Source organism: Carya illinoinensis, chromosome 9 (assembly GCF_018687715.1).
Source record: "Carya illinoinensis cultivar Pawnee chromosome 9, C.illinoinensisPawnee_v1, whole genome shotgun sequence".
Taxonomy (NCBI): Eukaryota; Viridiplantae; Streptophyta; class Magnoliopsida; order Fagales; family Juglandaceae; genus Carya; species Carya illinoinensis.
In genome coordinates this window covers 3615566-3635446 of record NC_056760.1, presented here as the reverse complement: position 1 = coordinate 3635446, position 19881 = coordinate 3615566, and the positions used below count along the sequence as shown (strand labels likewise).

Sequence of the window (19881 nt, the reverse complement as noted above, 5' to 3'; positions counted from 1 at the left end):
AGTGTTTATCTGTACGACAGATACGAGCCCAATGTCTAGTCATACCACATCTATGGCATCCATCTTCATCTTTCTTTAAAAGTTTGTTTTGGGGACCTTTGCCCTTTTCTGAGTTGAACCACTTCTGGTGGTACGGTGTATATCTATTATTGTCCCTTTTAGTGTGGTCACTTCTAGGACCTCCACTTCCATAATTTTTCTTACCACGTCCACGCCATCTTTTTCTTTGAAAAGATGTACCATTCGCTTCTGGGAATGATGTAAATCTAGTACCATTCACTTCAGGGAATGATGTAAATCTAGTACCATTCACTTCAGGGAATGATACAGAACCAGTAGGACGTGACTGGTGATTTCTTAATAAAAGCTCATTATTTTGCTCAGCTAATAGAAGACAAGATATAAGTTCAGAGTATTTCTTGAACTTTCGCTCTCGATACTGCTGCTGCAGGAGCACATTCGAGGCATGAAAAGTAGTATATGTCTTCTCTAAGAAGTCATCATCAGTGACTTTTTCACCACATAATTTCAATAGCGAGCTAATTTTAAAGAGTGCAGAGTTATACTCACCAACACTTTTGAAGTCTTGCAACCTCAGGTGCATCCAATCATGACTAGCTTTTGGGAGGATTACCGTTTTCTGGTGTTCATATCTCTCCCTTAAATCATTCCACAAAATAAGTGGATCTTTCACCGTTAGATACTCAGTTTTTAATTCTTCATGAAGATGGTGCCGAAGGAAAATCATTGCCTTAGCACGGTCCTGCAGGGATCCTTGATTTCCTTCTTTAATTGTATCTCCCAGGTTCATTGCATCCAGACGGATCTCAGCATCAAGGATCCAAGATAAATAATTTTTCCCAGAAATATCAAGAGCAACGAATTCCAATTTTGTAAGATTTGACATTTTTCTACATATATAAATCAGGAACATAAAAATATATTGAAAAACTTACTTGAAGTAGAGGACTACTAGCTTCAAAATCGTCAGAACTATCGTGCTGATAACGTGTTATAAAACTATCGAAAGAAGAGAGAGAGAGAGAAAGATAGAACTCAAGAGAAGTTATGAAACTTATGAATTTCTTAAAAAATTCAACGATATATATAGGCGTACAAAGGGAACTATGCCAGTTACTATGCAGTACTATGCTGATACTGTGCATATGTACTATGCCAATTACTATACAGTACTATGCTAGCACTATGCACTGTGCGATGTCGGCTATTTACTATGTCAGTTACTATGCAGTACTATGCTGGCACTATGCGCACTGTGCGATGTCGGCCATTTACTATGCCAGTTACTATGCAGTACTATGCTGGCACTATGCATATTGTGTGATGTCGGCCATTTACTATGCCAGTTACTATGCAGTACTATGCTAGCACTATGCACTGTGTATTTGACGGCTAGCTCAAGGTGGTCATACAATTTTACAATGTTATTTTACAACATTTTTTTATTTTTTGCTCTTTTGTTCTAATCGAAAAGTTTTATTGTTTGGTAGTCAAAATTATATAGTAAAATCTTAGTTTAAAGGAAAATAGTGTGTATATATATTTTTCTAAAAATTACTTTTATCATAAAACTATTGGAAAGAGTTTAGATTGAAAATGGAGCATAAATAAAAAATAATGAAAGAAAATTTAATCCTGTGTGTAGAACACATAATAAAATAGTATAATTTAATTTAAAAAGTAAAATCGTAAATTTAAATGGATAAAAAAGAAAGGAGATAGGCCGCTTGCCAGACGAGAAAAACGTTAACGAATAGCCGACGGCAGGAGAATACAGCGAGATCAGCTACGATGTTGTTTCTTAGACTATACAAGAAGTTATTTTATAACGGCAGCCAGTAGCATCTAGCATCAAGTTGAACTTTCGTCCAGGAATTCTCGGACATTTCCTGGACTGGACTGGACCGGTCCGGAATTCGCAGAATAAGCAAATGCCCTAAATCGCTAGCAGGAACTTTTTATAAACAGCTAAAAAACTAACCGACTAACAGCTTCAATCGATGGAGGAAGATCACCGATTAATATGGGAGTCATCGCAACCGGAATCCATGGTCTCCGCAACTGTTGGCCGGGTCATGGGCACTCTGCTAGGCGCTCGCCCCAAAAAACTCTACGACGCCGTTTCTCGCCTTTCTTCGGCCCCTAATAGAGCCTCACCCGGTACATCTGAGCTACACATATACACGGGCTTTCGCATGATTCTCTCTCTCTCTCTCTCTCTCTCTCTCTCTCTCTTTTTGGTCTTTGAAGCTTGTGTGCATGTTACCCTAACTGCGAACCTTCGCAGGTTCGTTGGAGGACTCTCTCTGGTTTTTTCACAAGTACGTAAAAGACGCTGCTGAGGACAAGGAAGCATTGGATCATATTCTGGTTCCTATGATTGAACACGTAGACTAAATTCCCACATGCTTTCCCTCATTTTATTTATTTCAAGTTTTGCTCGCTTACATCATAATTTAAACATGTAGTATATGATTTTTTCAATTATTTTTTTGAAGTCATTGAGGTGCAAGGAGTCGAAGAATGGAGGCCAGGTTCTAATACTTATTAACTGGCTCTTTCAAGATGAACTTCTTTTCCAAGCTCTGGCGACGAGTCTTGCTAACGTGTTCGTGAGAAAAGAAGACCGTTATATCGCTCTCGGCTGGTGCATTCTTGTCCGCAATCTTCTCGAGTATGAGAGCTCCAGTTCTCAATATTCAATGATTGGTAAACGCACATTTCTCTTAGGGAAACTGACCATATGCTCTCATTATCCATTTATTGATTGTTTTATGTCAATGAATTTATGAGGATTTTAAAGAAAGAGTAGAACCTTAGTATTGTAGTAGTTTGCTGGGGGCTCTTTAGGGAATAGGAAACCCATTTTATAATCCAAGGTTTTGGTCCCTGGTGTTGAGTACTGATGGACTAGCTATTCTTTTGGTATGGCAGGAATAAGGGAGAGGTTCACTGATCTGTTGAAGATACTTTGTTCGAGTATGTCACATCTGTTAAGTATTGTATGTAAAGGAAGGTATGGATCATATTTGAAGACCATATATGACAATTTTTATGTGTTCACTTAAGAATCATATCTGGAAATCCCGTTCCATGTTTTGTTTGTATGTTTGTTTGACCACTTGTTTGTGTAGCACTTTGCAGGGTGGATTTGAGTTACCATCTCGTCTTGCAGTATCCGCTGCTGATTGTCTTCTAGCTCTTACTGAAGCATTGACAAAAAAAGTTCCAAGTAACAGGATGACATCAAATTCAAGTGCTCTGAATCGGCCAATTTCTTTAGTGCCATCATCTACTCACAAGAAAGCACAAGCAGTCTCAAAGTCTTCAGAAGTCTCAAACATGGACATGGAATATTTATTTTGGGATCATTTAGAGGAACTCATAAATTTAACACAGAGACTCCTTGCTGTATGTTCTATACTTTTGTTCACTTTATGAACAACATGGAATTACTCATTATTGGTATAAATCCCTTTATTTTATGTAATTGGGCAATATTGAGTTAGTGATACATGTGCTTTCACCGTGTGAGCCATATTCTAGATGTCAAGTCTGTTATAGCAACAGAAAAATATCATAGCTTGCAAGAAAAGTGTGAGAATTTATTAGTTTTTTTTCAAAATGAAATATTTTCTCTCCGTACAAACGAAATATTTTCTCTCCGTACAAATGAAAATTGTCGTCTCGGCGGTGTTGATGCTATGCGTGGTGTAGTATCTTGATCGTTTCTAGATGGCAGGCTCTAGGGAGTTAGTAGTAGAATCGAAATTGATTACGTTAGTGAAGGATGGGGGCAATATACGTATTTCATAACAGGGCTGGAAGGAAAGGCATGAAGTGCTGGTGGGACTTAATACCGCTTTGTGGTTTGTGAGAGTGCTGGAGGAATGTTTGAGAGGGGGAAAGAAGGTGGTTTACTCGATGATAAGGGAAAACTACAGAAGCTTCGTGGCGCAACGTTGTGAGAATAGCCGGGGGCAATACCTGTCCATCGCAGAGTATGGTCATGCGGGAAGAAATACTCTGCCCTGTTTCCCGGAAGGTAAAGATGGGTGGGGATGGAGACGGTTGAAAGAGACTGTTGCAGCGCTGGTCCATCAAAAGGGAACTCGGTTGGGACCTGGTGCCGGACCTCAGGCGAGCATTGTAGGAAGAGGGGTGATCAACTGGTCATTCAAGGAGGTTCTCACGACGGGGGCCCAAAACCACGCGCAGAGAAAGGATACTAAACGTGACAGTATCCCTGACGGGGTGGAGAGTCGAGCCTTGCACTATGTACGGGGTGCAGATTTTGACAGGACGCGTTCTGGGCAGGAGGCATGGGAGACCCGTAGGCGTCTGATGGATTTGCAGGGGCAGTTGAGGAAACTGCAGAAGGAGATGGAGGAAGTACGTTTGCATGTCGGGCTGAAAAAAGGAAACAATTGGCACGGGGATGAGGAAAGGGGTAGAAAAGGAAAGGGACCGGGTTTTAATTATAACCGGGGATCTTTCTGGGTTAAGAAGACTGGGCTGCACGAAAGGCCCCTAGTGGTGTCTAATGAAACCCACGTGAGTGGGCAGCTAAAGGTGCATAAAGAAAGGGCCCAGCCCAACGGCCCGAGCGATGAAAGAATAGCTTCATCGAGTGGAGGGCCAGCCGTGGGTCTTGGGCTGCCTCAGCCCGTGACATGATCCGAGCCCACCCCTGAAAAGGAAAGCTCGGAGCTTTCCCGTGAAGGCTTGGTGGAACGAATACCCGAGACGGTGCCACTCTCGTCGCCGGTGGATAGGGCTGCGCCGAGCCCACAGATATCGCCGACGAAGCCAGTGGAGCATTCCGGTGATGATCTGACGGCCGTGACTGACGGTGTACAGGATCTAAACTCGACGCAACTTGTCTCGGACAGCTTGTCTCGGCAGTTTGTCTCGGTAGGCACTTTTTCAGAAAAGAGTGGACAGATGGTGCCGATAAGTCATGGAGACAGGGTGGGGCCGTTTGTATTCTCTACTGACTTAGATCACGAGATGGTGGAGGCTTTTGAGGATAGGGAGGTTTTGGAGGATATACGGCTTTCAGTGGATGGAGATATGGAGTATCCTGAAGTATGTGGTCAGTTGGGACAGGAAATTGAAGCATTTGAAGATGAACTGAATGGAATACAGATGTGCAGGATGGAAGACCCAATCCCGTTAAATTTCAGCTTCTCAACTCAACCGAATATTTCAGATTGGGTCTATCACAAGGTGAGAGAGATCCAAAAACTAGTGGGGATTGATTGTGAGGGTTATGAGGAGCAGTTTTTGGCCCTGTTCACTGCAATTGAAGCGGGACATAGACAGCAAACAAAAGGTGAATCAAAGAAGCATCGTGAACTTAAACGGTTGGCTTGGTCAATGAATATGGAGGGCAGTTCAAGCAAGAGTAGGACAAAGGGGAAGGGGCTGGATGTTTCTAAATGAAACCCAAAATCGTGTCCTGGAATGTCCGTGGGCTAAATGAGATCAATAAGCGCCTACGGATCAGAAATTTGCTGCGGGAATGGAAGGCCGATATTGTATGCCTACAAGAGACTAAGCTGAAAATGATTAATAGGAAAATAGTGAGGAGTTTGTGGAGTGGAGTTCATGTGGGTTGGGTGTTCCAAGCATCAAATGGGGCTTCGGGAGGGATTTTGTTGATGTGGGATAGGCGGGTGGTGGAGATGATGGAGGAGTTTGTGGGACAGTATGTAGTAGCTTGTTCCTTCAATTTTGTTGTCGATAACTTTAAGTGGGCTTTTGCAGGTGTCTATGGCCCAAATTTAGATACAAATAGGAGATTGCTATGGGAAGAAGTGGCGGGGATTCAAACTTGGTGGGAACTACCATGGTGTATTGGGGGGGACTTCAATGTAGTAAGATTTCCAAGTGAAGTTTCGGGGAGTAGAAGATTGCGGACAGCGATGGAGGATTTCTCGGAGTGCATTTTTGACCTGAATCTAGTGGGTATGCCACTAGCTGGGGGTACTGCAACTTGGTCTAATAACTAGTCATGGTCTCGGTTGGATCGGTTCCTAATCTCTCCAGAATGGGAAAGACAATTCCTAGATGTATGGCAAAAACGTCTATCTCGTATTGGATCGGATCATTGGCCTATTATGCTGGATTGTGGAGGAGTGAGGAATGGACGCAGACTTTTTAAATTTGAAAACATGTGGCTAAAATCGGAAGGCTTTGTTGATAGGGTCAAACAGTGGTGGTCTTCCTATCAGTTTCAAGGTACTCCCAATTTCATTCTCGCGGGGAAATTAAAAGCACTTAAAAGAGACCTAAAAGCGTGGAATGTGGAGTCTTTTGGTAATGTGGGGGAAAACAAAAAAATTAAGTTGCTGGAAATTCAGGAGTTAGAAAGGCTCCAAGAGGTTCAAGCACTTACCCAGGAAGAACAAGATCGAAAGGCTGTGTTGGTTGTTGAAGTGGAGAGGATACTATTATTAGAAGAGATGTCTTGGCGCCAAAAGTCCAGGGCATTGTGGTTAAGGGAAGGAGACTGAAGCACAAGCTTTTTTCACAGAATTGCAAACTCTCATAGAAGAAATAATAATATTGAGGTGCTGAAAATTGAAGGGGTGGAATGTAGGGATAAGCAGTTAGTACATAACCATATTGTTGACTTCTATGAGAACTTACTATCGGAGCAAGTGGGTTGGCGGCCCCCCCTGAATGGGATGGTCTTTGATACCATCGGTTTGAGTGAGGCGTCACGCTTGGAAAGGGATTTTGAGGAGATCGAGGTTTTTGAAGTAATAAGGAAAATGGCTAGGGACAAGGCTCCAGGACCGGATGGATTCTCTATGGGTTTCTTCCAAGAATCTTGGGAAGTGATAAAAGAGGACCTCATGAAGGTGTTTCAAGAGTTCTTTGTGTCTGGTAAATTTGAGAAAAGCCTTAACACTACTTTCTTAGCATTGATACCTAAAAAGGTGGGGGCTATGGAGATCAAAGATTAGTGAATGGGGTTTATAAGATCATCTCTAAAGTATTAGCAAACAGATTGAGCGAGGTGATGGGGAAGATTGTCATGAAACCTCAAAATGCTTTTGTAAAAGGTAGACAGATTTTGGATGCGGTGCTAATGGCTAATGAATGCCTTGACAGTAGTTTGAAAGCCCGGAACACAAAGGTTATGTGCAAACTAGATATGGAGAAGGCGTATGACCATGTTAACTGGGATTTCCTTCTCCATATGCTCAGGAGATGCGGTTTTGGGGAGCGATGGAGTGCATGGATTCATTGGTGCATCTCTACACCAAAGTTCTCTGTGTTGGTAAATGGAAGTGCAGTGGGTTTTTTTAGTAGTTCTCGTGGGCTGAGACAAGGGGACCCGTTATCACCTCTGCTGTTTGTAATAGTTATGGAGGCTCTAAGCAGGATGCTCGAGGTTATGGTTGCGAATGGTCTCCTAAACGGCATTCCGATTGGCACCCCGGAAGGAGGTATTATTAATATTTCACATTTACTATTTGCAGATGACACTCTTATCATGTGCGAAGCAAATCAAAATCAGATGCAAGTTTTGAAGGTGCTACTCTACTGTTTTGAAGCAATTTCCAGGTTGAGGGTGAATTTAGAGAAATCAGAAATGATGCCAATTGGGGAAGTGTCGAATATACGTCAGCTGGCTAGGACGTTGGGATGCAAGATTTCGGCTTTTCCTATGACATATTTGGGACTTCCTTTGGGGAGTGCTTCGAGGGCGCTTTCGATATGGGATACAGTGATCGAGAAAATAGAGCGAAGACTAGCAGGGCGGAAGAGAATGTACTTGTCAAAAGGTGGAAGGATTATTTTGATAAAGAGTACTCTTTTTAACCTTCCTACGTATTTTTTATCTCTTTTCCCAATACCTGCTAGTGTGGCGACACGTATTGAGAAACTCCAACGTGATTTTTTGTGGGGGGGTATGGGGGAGGAGTTCAAATTTCACTTGGTTAATTGGGGGCAAGTGCAACGCCCTATCTCAGGAGGAGGTTTGGGGATCAGGAATTTAAGGGTTTTTAACCGCGCTCTGTTAGGCAAATGGCTGTGGAGATTTGCTAAGGAACCAGAATCTTTATGGAAATTGGTGATCAAGAAGAAATATGATGGTTTATGGGGTGACTGGTGTACTAGAGATGTAAGGGGGGCCTATGGGGTTGGTTTGTGGAAACACATAAGAAAAGGGTGGGGGGTTTTTAACCGGTACGTTCAGCTCCAGCTGGGTGTGGGTTCGAGGATTAAATTCTGGGGAGATGTTTGGTGTGATAATAGGGCGTTACAAGAACTCTATCCCTCCCTCTTCTAGATTGCAAGGGAAAAGGATGCTGCAGTGTCAAAGATTATGGAGATTGCAAGGGGACAGATACTTTGGAACATTAATTTTACTAGGGAGGCACATGATTGGGAAATATGCAGCTTTGCAGACTTCTATGGACTCCTATACTCCATAAGACCAAACAGGCAACAAGAGGATGTTATGTGGTGGACTCTAACAGGCAAAGGGACTTTTTCCGTTCGCTCCTTCTATAAAGCCCTAACCCAGGTGCCTAACACTCAGTACCCTTGGAGGAAGATCTGGAGACACAAGGCCCCTCCCAAAGTTTCTTTCTTTGTATGGACTGCTTCTTTGGGAAAGAGTCTTACCACTGATAATCTGAGAAAAAGAAGGATCATCATTGCAGATTGGTGTTGCATGTGCAGAGGAGGGGGAGAGTCGGTAGAGCATCTACTTTTGCATTGTGATACAGCTAGGACTCTTTGGAATGAGGTTTTCGCTAGATTGGAGATGCCCTGGGTTATGCCGAAGACAGTGGAGGCAACTTTGGCTAGTTGGTCCAACATAAGAGGCAGACAACCTATTAAAGAAATTTGGAAGATGATCCCTCTATGCATTATGTGGTGCCTGTGGCAGGAGCGCAATGCGCGGACTTTCGAAGATCAAGAGAGATCGTTAGGGGAGCTTAAACTTTTATTTTTTAGAACTCTCTGTAGTTGGGCTATTGCTGTTGATTTTAACGGCATGGCCTTTCATGATTTTCTTGTCTCTAATGTGCCTACCTAGTTAGGGCATTAGAATTGTGTACTGACATTTCCATTTTTTGATCAATATACCTTATTTATTCATCAAAAAAAAAATATCATAGCTTATATGCTTTACCATGTTCTGCAGTGGAGTAGGAAAAGTCGGCCTTTACATGCTAAAGGGTTGGAGAAAGTGATCAAGTGGTTGCAAGAGATAAAAGGTCATTATGGCTGCTTTCAAGATGAGGCAGGTCCAATACACAATGCACGCTTCTCAGTATATCATATATTCAGCATGTCTAGTTTCTTTTTCGAATAAGTCGGTATGGATAATTTCCTATACACTGTTGTTTCTTTTGTCTGCAACATGACACACAGGCTCAAAGATTCTCAAGACTGGAGTAATGTTACTCTCTTCTTGTTGGAAGCATTATGGCTTGCTATTGCACTTGGAAGACCAGAAATTTTCTCAGCATTACAAAAATTTGTTGGACCAGTACTTATCTGGCATCCAGGTCATATATCCCATAGCATCTCGTGTCTGTTCATTTTGAGTAGAATGCCATTTTTTATTATTATTTTTTTCAAATAATTGTCTCATTTTATCTATAAGAAAGGATTTCTGTTTACATGATCTGGTAAGAGGATCTAGACATAGCATCAAATTATTTATTTGCTGGATGCTTAGAAGATCGAATAACGTTATTCGTGAAACTCCATCCAAAATGACTGGCTGTCATTTTTTTTCTTTGATGTTGTGGTCTTGATGGCTCTTATATCCATTCTCCATTTATTTAATGGAGTTATTAAGTTGTTGATACTTGGAAGCATATGCAGTACTATACGGACAACCATACCGGAGGGCACACTGATGATAAGGATGGTGGTGCAGAGACCAGGAAATTTTTTCTGAATTGTTTATGCCTTCTGCTGGGTCGTTTAGATAGCAAGAAATTTGAAGCCACAACTGTGGAATATGGGATGCAGATATCAGACGTTCTTTTACCACAGGTAGTCATGCTTGGGTCATGAAGAGCCAAATTACAGTTATTTTCTAACAAGAGCTATATGCAATTTATAGTTAGGCAAATCAAGACTGTTTTCTTTTTTAAGTTAATGCATGCATTATTTCATTGAATGCTCTAGTGGTCCTCATCTTAAGCAATAGTAAAATCCTGGGCGTCCCAATGCAAGCACGTGGGTTCGAGTCTTTAGATTGGCCATTCGATGTAAAAAATACCGAAGGTTGTGAACATATCCAAGACACCCACACAGACATGGTCCAGTTATGGATAATAACCCTTCCTGATATCTAAGGGTTCGTTGGTGTTGCTTCTAGGATACTGACCAATTCTGACATGTATTGGCATGTTGCTGGCGTGGATTTGGCATGATTTTGGAAATTTAGATGTTGTATATTGTTTGAGCATGACAATACCAAATATACACATGTCATCTCTGTCAAAACTTGGTCATATTATGAGGATCGCTTACCTCTAGGTTATACAACAGTCTCAGAAGTACGAGTCTGTTTTAGACCTTCAGCTATTAAGTTTTGAACTGGAAAAGATGGCACCCTCACACGTCTCTTGATTTATTCTGAGAGATAAGTTGACTGCATTCAATCTTGGACGCCTAGGCACACATAAAATTGCTATTAGGTACTCATAATATATTATTGAATCATTGTTTCTTACATTTAGTTGTAGATTTATGTTAAGAATTCCCAATTCAGTTATTGCACTCCATGAACACATAGGGGATCATCCCTGGGCTTAAGGAAGGCAAAACACGTGGCCATTCTCACTCTTTTTATTTATTTTTGTTGGCTTTTGAAGCTTCATTGTGCTGATGAAGATTTGATAGACGGAGTTGTTTGCATATATAAGGCAGTCATTTTCAAGTGCTATTCATCTGGAAGCAGTGTCACTAACACTAGACTGATGGATTCTGTGCTACCACTGCTGCTTCGCCTTCTAGACGAGCGGGATGGCACAGCCAGAGCTGTTGTTATGCTCATAGCAGAATACTGCTCAGTGTATATTTTCTATTCTTTTTGTATTCTAATACTTTGTGGCAGAAACAAATTTATAGTCTGTTTGGTTTAAAATCTCACTGTATTAATGATTTACCAGGAGCAGAGATAGTCAGTGCGTTCAAAAAGTTCTTGAGCGAATTGCTTCTGGGAATGTTTTGCAGCGAAGAAATGCTGTTGATGTTTTGTCTGAACTTGTTCATATATCATCTGATTCAATGAATAAACTCTCTCATTTGGCATGGTATAAGTCTACTGTCGCCATTGTTACTTATTATTTTAACAAAATTACTGTAGCTATTGTTATTTTCCAATATCCAAGGATTTCACTTTTTCGTTTTTTTGTAAGTCATCTCCTCTTTCACTGCCTATGACAGGCAAGATATAGCAAACAAATTGCTAGAATGCCTAGGAGATGAGGAAAGTATTATTCGTGAACAGGCATCTAGTTTGCTTCCAATGATAGGTTAGTATAGCTATCTGTTTTGGGCAATGTGATCTTGCATGAAACTTATTTGCTGCTATATTTGTTAGTGCACAATGGTTTAATTTAGTACTTTGCATTTGCTGAATTGTATAACACTTCTTGCAGACCCGTCATTAGTTTTTCCAGGACTTGTTCGTCTTGTTTATTCTTCAGATGAAAGAGTCCATTCATCTGCTAGTGATGCCTTCATTAGGGTGCTCAAATATCATAATCAGAAATTTGAAGTTATCTGTATGCTGCTGGACTCTCTGAGGTATGCTCCTTCACCCACCCTTTCAATTCCTAAACCAGAAGTTATTTGGTTTATATCTAATCACTTGTAGCTTCTAATTCTGAATAATATCATATTGGACTGATTTTTCACCTATTTTCACCCATTTTCTCTCACAGCAACCTCAATGCAAGCGTAGATTTTCAGCAAACTACAGGAGACATAGGGGAAGGTTTGTCTCTCTTGTTGCGATGGCACTATTTGTCAAATGATGCATGATTCTCTTTTGTTCTTGTTTTTACCTTGAAATTTCTCTGTTTGATTGTATGACCAGATTCTCGGTTTGATATATTAGTCTCTTTTACCTTCTTAAATCACCAAAACATAACTTTTGGATTGAATGTCTCAATGCTTGTCCCAGATATGGAGGAGCTGTGGATCTATTACGTATAGACCCTACATTGACCAATTTCCTATTGGATTGTCAAAATGAACAAAGTTTCTGATGTTCGCAGCAAGAAGCTTTTTTAACCTTAACTCAGTTTTATTTAATTTGAGTAGTCCAAGTTTATTTATGTAATTGTGATATTTCTGGAGTTGGTTGTACTTTTGGTCTATTAGGTTGCACTTTGGGTTGCATTATGATATTGGATTGTTATATGTGCTTAAAATAGTTACTGATAAAAAAAGCTCTTACAATAGTTATATACTATAAGCTTATTAGTCAAAATTCATTAAACCCAAGTTATGCTCTTGAGGATTGTGTAATGTAGTCCTTCAAGTTGTGATGCCAAGGAAATCTTAGATGTAATGCTTACATCAATCTTCTTTTTCTGATTCTCCTTTTAGTTTTGCAGCAATTTTGTAGCCATTTCAACCAAAACCATACCTGGATTTTCTTAAACCCCTAAATTATCCATCCATCCATCAGGTTTGGTTTAAAGCCCTTCATCTCCTTCGAAATTTTCCATCTTATTTTGTTTTTTCTGTTGTTATTTTGAATTTGAAAAGGATAAAAATGTTTGAGATCTTGTAAAATCTGTTGGGTTCTAAGTCATTATGAAATTCTGGATTTTCTTCTCATATACTCCATCTTCCTAGTGATAATTAAAAAATTCAGAATCAGGTACTCATTGTTAAGTGTGCTGATTATCAACAAGTTCTGTGACTCCCTTCAGAGTAAAGAAGCACATTTAATTTATGATCTACCTTTTATTACTGTGGCAGGATCAAAGTTTGATAGTGATCGAGTGCTCGGGCTAATCCCAGAGTGGACAAAAAGTGTATGATGGTGCTACTGTTTGATTATATTATTCTTGATGTTTTTCTTCCCTTTTAGTGATGCATTGAATTATAGCATAGGCTTCCCTTGCTGTGTAAAGTGTTTTCTTTGTACATTTTAGGTATGCACATGCATCCATGTTTTTGTTTGTCTTGGTTTCTATGCTTTCCAAGATCATTGGCTATCCAATAATAAAAAATTGCATCTCTCTCTCTCTCTCTCTCTCCAACATATGATTGATTTTTTTTTAATCAATCCACAATGTTGTGTACTTGGGCTGCGCCTTTTGTATTTTTTAATAAATCTTTAATTACTGTAAAAAATTCCATACATTTTTTGTGTTTGTGGGGACGCAAATGGCCGAAAGACATATTATAGGAGTTTCTCTCTTTGTGCCCATTCATTTTTAGCTTTTGCAGTTGTTCCTAGTCTCTTTCTCTGTGAAACAAACTGGATCAAGTGGATGTAGCTCAAATTGAAACTTTTGTTTTGTTGCTCAAAAAAATCTCAGCTTTTTTTGAAATATTGCAGGTTCAAGACTGGGACTGTTTGATTGGACCATTGATTGACAAGATGTTTGCAGAGCCATCAAATGCAACTATTGTTAGGTTTCTGAGTTATATAAGTGATCACCTAGGAGAAGCTGGTGATTTAGTCATCCATTGCGTTTTATTACATGTGAAAGGACAGCGAGAGTGAGTTAATCAATTCAATAGCATGCAGATTTTATTTCTTGTTTCTTGTTAATTATTGTTTTGGATCTTACATGTTCTATAATGCCCCGTACCCAAATGGGTCGGAGAATTACTACTTGTCACCTATAATCATATCTCCGAATCACAAATATCACTCTCAAAGACTCCAAAACACAAAAAACATAGATTCATCTATTTCACTTAAAGCATAAATTTGTCCACAAGGTCATCAATTCGGATCAATTCGGCAACTCAAATCTGAAAATCTACCAAAAATTGCAACACCAAATTCACTGGAACGTAGGAGGCGCAAGAGAGGATCTGTTGAGACTGATTTTGAGAATGAGGAACACTGATAGTGCGTGTGGGAGAAAATGGGATTCAGGGAAAGAGAAAAATGGGGGAAGAGGGATAATGGAAAGAGAGAGTTTCGGGGGAGAAGAGAACTGAAAGGGAGGAGAGGCTTGCCGAAACAACACCGTATGGCCTCCAACATTGGGCTCCTTGTGGGCCTGGGCCTGTGTCTAGACTTGGGCCTGGGCCTGGGTATTACGTGTTCACTTTAAATCAATTAAGTTTTTCAGTATCTACTGCTTGTGTACTTCACCATTGCAAGATAAGTAGCACACTTCTAAAAAGGAGCTTCATCTGAATGCTGGATCTGTTGTTACATCATTTATACATTTAGAATGTTGAGATCCTATCAAAGTGACTGTCTTCTTGTATCTGACCCATTCTTCCCATTTCCTTTACCAGGATTGATGAAAGCTTATTAGCCAGACCAGAGAGCAGAACCTATGCCAATCATGATTCTGTGCAAATGCAGCAATACTTGTTTGAGCGCCTTTGCCCATTACTCATAATTAGGATGCTTCCCCTGAGAATCTTTGATGATCTTAATTCAGCCATTATGTACGATAAACTTCTAATTCAAGGCATTATGCATGGTATGCTTGTCTCTCTTATATAAGCACCTTTTTCCCCACTTCCCTTACAATACTAAGCTCACTTAAATTTATTGCATTGTTCTATCACAAAGTCAACTCCAAAACTATGTGCATTGGTTTTTTTCATTGGAGAATAGAGTTGTTAATATGCTCCGTCTTGAATATTTTTACCATCTTTTTTTATGCGTGTAAATTTTGTAAATGTTTCATGACTGCTCAACCCGTTAGATTTTACATTTTATAACAAAAACATTAATGCTTTCGTTTGATTTCTTTATGCAGTCACTTGTAACAGTAAAGCAATTTGGAAATAAGTTTGTCTACAAGTTTATGGTTCCTTGCATGTGAACATGATATTAATGGACACGTTTAAGACTGTGCTTGAACCTTATGGTGAATCTCAAATCTTGACCTGGATGCATGTCTGAGTTTTCTCTAAATCCCAACTGAAGCTTCTCATTTTACAAATGTTTTACTTACAGTTCACTTGTAAAATCTTTGCTTGTTGTTTGGGAAAATTCCAGGGGATGACGATATCAACAATCATGACAGTGCTGCTGCTCTCCTTCTAAACAGGTTGATTCACATGCATAACCTCAGTTGCTTCAGTATACTGAATGAGATGTACTTATTTCTTCTGTTTTTTATTTTAGGGCATTTCATAAGTTTGAATTTGACGATGTACGAAAACTTGCTGCTGAGCTTTGTGGTCGCATTCATCCCCAAGTATGAACAACTGTGCCCAACCTTGTTATTAGTGCATCTTATTTGGCTTATGCTAGTTGAGACTGTTTGATTATTTGATTATGCTTTTTTTTTCTTTTTCTTTTTTTAAAGTTTCCGAATTGATGTAATTAGTGTTGGTTTTACTTTCTGGAAGCAATTATTTGTGGGGGTACAGCTTTATGTGTTGATTGGGGATACAGTTCTCCATAAACAAAGAGTTGGGAGAATTTCTTCCCTTCTTGTTTCTTCTCTGTTGCATAACAAGATGTACAGATTGTCAAAACAAAAGTTTATTCTTTATATGTCATATAAAAACCAGTCAGAGATTATTTTGGCACATATATTGCTTTCTCATTTATGCTTGTGGTTTTAATTGCGTCTTCTCATTTTCATGTTCAAATACTTTTTGACTCTGCTTTCTGATTTATTAGGTTCTATTTCCAATTCTTTGCACCGAATTAGAGCATGCAGCAGCTTCTCAGGATATACTGAAGATAAAAGCTTGTTTGTTTTCAGTTTGTACTTCCCTTATGGTAATAATCTTATGATATCAATATATTTTAATGTGATCATGAAGTACTGCTTTTCTTGATTGCTTTGACCCACAGTGTCATCAATAATAATTATGCCACAGCTAATGTAAAGGTTTCTTCTGCATTGTAGATCAGAGGCAGAGATTCAGTTACCCATCCTTTCATGTTCAAAATTAGGAAGACGCTAGAAACCATGCTCCTATGGCCTTCACTGAATGGGGATGAAAGTACATGCTTGATTACTTTTCTTTTCCATATTTTTCTACTGGTTACTCTTATCTCTATGCAAGTAATGGCTGTAAGTATTTTCTCCCCTCAGTTTCCAAAGCACAACATGGATGCATTGATTGTCTAGCAATGATGATATGTGCTGAATTCAAAACTCCAGAATCGTTTGCCTCCACCTCAGAGAAGATTACCATTCCTGGAAAGAAAGGTGGTACCAGTTAGTTTCATATCCTTATTATGAACATAAATATTGTTGATTAAGGCACATTTGATATCTTTGGGTCAAATTGCAGTGGATGGTGCCTCAAAAAACTCTACGCTTACTTATGTGATCCATCAATTTGTACACAATAAGGACGAAGATGTTTCAACCTCCGATTTGAGTAATGAAATCAATGCAATTGAAACAACGGTCCAACTCGCTTTTCGTTTGTGCATGGCTAATGTTCTCATCAGTGCTTGCCAGAAAATATCAGACTCTGGGAAGAAACCCTTCGCTCGGAAGGCTCTTCCATCTCTCATCCGTTCTGCTGAGGTATTTCAGTTTTTGAACTCATAACATGTAGATCGTTATTGATTGATTTGAGTGTGTGTGTGTGTGTGTGTTTCGTCACTTTTTCTCCTGCTTGCATCTTACGAGTGCTATCGGATATTGCAGGTGATAATGCAGCCAGAGATTAGAGCTGCATGCATCCAGGTTCTCTTTTCAGCTGTCTACCATCTGAAGTCTGCAGTTCTTCCTTACTCACTGGATCTGCTTAAACTCTCACTAAAAGCTCTCGGAAAAGAATCAGAAAAGGTAATTAACTCCTCTCTTGCACAGGCTGAACAAGTATTTTGAGTTATTGCTGGTGCTTTAGTTGCCTTCTTTCGTTTATCAGGAAAGGATGGCAGGTGCAAAGTTAGTGGCATCTCTCATGGCAAGCGATGATGTGATTTTGGAGAGTATATCGGGAGCACTATTAGAAGCAAGATCTGTACTTTCAAGCGTATCGATGACGGATGCCTCCCTTGAGCTTCGACAAGTATGCAAAAAGTTGCTGATATGCTTGACTCCATAGACGATAGAACGAGCTGTTTGGTATGTGATTAATTTAATAAATACTATGTAGTTGTTCTAGTTGTACAGTTAATCCTCTTGTACAAAAAGTTGAGCACTCAAGAAATCGCATAAAAAAAAAAGGGGAACCTCCCCTCCCTTCTTTTTCCCTCTTTTTCCACGTTCAAGTGATCATTCGACTTTTTCTATCGGAGGTTGGTAGGAGAAGAAATAACGGGTCATCATGCAGGCAATCACAAATTCTACATAGAATTACCTATGTGATTGACTGCTTCTGTTAGTGGTCGTGCAGCAACGCTCACGAGTAGAGTTCACTGAATATCAAAAGAACTTTACAGATTCAGTGCTGATGCTTTTCAGAAATCAGAATATTAGGGATCTAGAATGAAAATGATATCCTGGATAAGTATGAAATGCTTAATAAATGTTATTGGATTTATGTTATGTCTTTTCTTCTACTTCAAGTCCTAAAAAAATCTTGTTCGGCTGAACGAACCATGTGGGGGGTGTGCAAGGGATCTAACTTCTCCTTTGAATTTGCCATTTTTTAGACGGGGCAAGAATTTCCCTTGTAGAAGACAGTGGGGTCGTCTAAAGAGATCTGAACTCAACCTTGGATCATGTGAGCGTGTCTTTAATCAACTTCAGGTTTGGATTAGGACGCTCAATAAGAAATTGAGGCTAAGGATTATCCATGTGTCGAAATTTGTCTCACTTGAAACTGATCTGACCAGGATAAATGGTTTTTGTTGATAAAGGATCTATAAAAATATCGGATGCTGATACTGTCACAATAATTGTAAATCCCATCGAGAAGTGACAAGGCGTTATAAAATGCTTTTAAAAAGTACCGAAATTTTATAGATGGGCATGGATGGTGGGTGGGTAGGTCCGTTGTTGAGGGAATATATTAAACAAGGCAACCAGGCAACATAATTGTTTTGCACAAACAGGTATAGAAAATGATTTAATAAACTCTTCTATGAGCCGACCTTCTCATACATAAATTATAACGAGAACAAAGATATATTAAAACCACGTCAAATGCAGTGCATGGGTTTACTGCTTACACGTTCTAGTGCACGTGTTCCACCTAGCGTCCCCATTGGAATAGCAAAAGTCAAAACTTTTGTTTTGGCTAATATAAGAATTTAGTTTTTACTATTTCAAATCTCTACATTATTTATTTATTATATAATAATAAAATAATATTAATTTAATTTTTTTAATTTTTAATTTAAAAATAATATCATTGAGGCGTCTTTGACTCAGCAATTCACAGGGCTGAAATGTCCAACAGTACTCTTCCTCGCAGTCGCAGCTCTCAAAGCCATTATTCTCTTCTAAACAAATCCATCAGAAGCTCACTTCTGTATCTCTCATTGTCTCAACAGCAGTGGCAATCTCAAACGCTCAGATCAAAGAAAGGATCAAGCTCAAAGAACTCTTCGAGGAGGCCTACAAGCGGTGTTGCACTGCACCAATGGAAGGCGTTTCATTCACTCTTGAGGACTTCCACACAACTCAACAAGTACGACTACAATTATGAGCTTGGGAACAGGGTTCATCTGCACACAGATTTTAAGAGAGAGAGAGAGAGAGAGAGAGGTGGATGGGTTGGATTGGAAACACAGATTACTTTATGTTTATGTTAAAATTCAAAATCTAATTCCAAATCCTATAAAAATGAATTTTTCTTGAAGTTCAAAATCTAATCCCAACTGAAAACCCTCTCGTAATTTGAGGTACTTAGCCCCCTCCTAATTTGAGGTATTTCTTGCTATTTTCTAAACTTTTAATTTGTGTTTATTAGTGAGAAGGATCGAAGATGGTTTATGGGGACATAATGAAAATCTATGAGAAGTCAAATTTGAAAAGAAATGTTGATGCAAAAACTCAAATAAAGGAACGTACCTTAGTTTTTTGAACGTTTGTATCGAGATCGAAGACAACTAGGCGACGAAGATTTGGTGGAGGTCGATTATTTGCAGTTGCTGCCGAGTGTCGTCTGTGTGTGTGTGTGTGTGTGAGAGAGAGAGAGAGAGAGGTGGTGCAGTGGCGTCCTTGGTGGTTCACCTCCCTGTGATGTTCTCCGCTAGCTCCTTATACAAATTCATGAGGGGGAACGATGAAAGGAATCAAAGAAGTGAGAAGTGGGAAAAAAAATTCGAGAGAAAGAAACTAAAGGTGGTTGCGTTAGAAAATATCAAGAGCACAGAGAGAGAGAGAGAGTTCCAAATAAATAATAAAATAAACATATGCTCCTCGAACAGTTATAAGCAAATTTGACTTTACTTTTAAAAATACTATAGCTAAAAATCAATTAGCCTGACTTTGCATAATTCATTGCAAGCGACTTTTCATCTATAATAGCTAAATAAAACTTTATTTTTACATTTAGATAATCCGTCGAGAGTGCTTTTATGGTGTTGTCCCGACCAATGATCATTTTTCTCTCTTTTCACTAATTTAATTTTTTGAATTTTACTACATACAAATAAAATTACATACTGATCTGTATATCAATACTGATTCATTTATATTTAAAATTTAAATTAATACTATTTATAATAAAATTTATTTTTTAATTAATTATATTAAATTAATATACATATTAATGCATAATTATATT

General features: G+C 39.2%; 1 protein-coding gene and 1 long non-coding RNA gene across 7 annotated transcripts; one reads left to right on the top strand and one right to left on the bottom strand.

Annotated features, from left to right (window-relative positions):
- Nucleotides 1-1734: 1734 nt before the first annotated feature.
- Nucleotides 1735-18783, top strand: LOC122276108. Of its 6 annotated transcripts, none has more exons than XM_043085585.1 (26): nucleotides 1735-2181; nucleotides 2309-2409; nucleotides 2520-2730; nucleotides 2956-3037; nucleotides 3156-3432; nucleotides 9194-9296; nucleotides 9424-9560; nucleotides 9883-10056; nucleotides 10884-11083; nucleotides 11181-11324; nucleotides 11458-11546; nucleotides 11673-11820; nucleotides 11958-12010; nucleotides 13006-13061; nucleotides 13592-13755; nucleotides 14512-14703; nucleotides 15079-15095; nucleotides 15227-15278; nucleotides 15356-15428; nucleotides 15860-15961; nucleotides 16092-16188; nucleotides 16281-16397; nucleotides 16483-16724; nucleotides 16848-16988; nucleotides 17071-17270; nucleotides 18644-18783. In XM_043085585.1, exons 1-25 carry the CDS (start codon nucleotides 2022-2024, stop codon nucleotides 17248-17250), a joined length of 3312 nt encoding a protein of 1103 aa, XP_042941519.1. In that variant the 5' UTR covers nucleotides 1735-2021; the 3' UTR covers nucleotides 17251-17270; nucleotides 18644-18783. The 6 variants fall into 6 exon arrangements, with proteins under 6 accessions (XP_042941519.1, XP_042941518.1, XP_042941521.1 ...); XM_043085584.1 differs by lacking the exon at nucleotides 18644-18783 and adding an exon at nucleotides 17801-18112; XM_043085587.1 differs by lacking the exon at nucleotides 18644-18783 and having other exon boundaries at nucleotides 11187-11324; nucleotides 17071-17397.
- Nucleotides 18204-19505, bottom strand: LOC122276109. Its single transcript, XR_006228753.1, has 2 exons — nucleotides 19164-19505; nucleotides 18204-18817 (listed from the first exon to the last, which is right to left on the bottom strand). It is a non-coding gene; the product is annotated as an uncharacterized LOC122276109 (long non-coding RNA).
- Nucleotides 19506-19881: the final 376 nt, after the last annotated feature.

Excerpts from the sequence above, each read along its gene's own strand:
- LOC122276108 (XM_043085585.1), top strand. The coding sequence starts at position 2,022 with ATGGAGGAAGATCACCGATTAATATGGGAGTCATCGCAACCGGAATCC. Across the intron at positions 2,182-2,308 it reads CCCTAATAGAGCCTCACCCG|GTTCGTTGGAGGACTCTCTC; the intron begins GTACATCTGAGC and ends GAACCTTCGCAG. Across the intron at positions 3,433-9,193 it reads TAACACAGAGACTCCTTGCT|TGGAGTAGGAAAAGTCGGCC; the intron begins GTATGTTCTATA and ends CATGTTCTGCAG.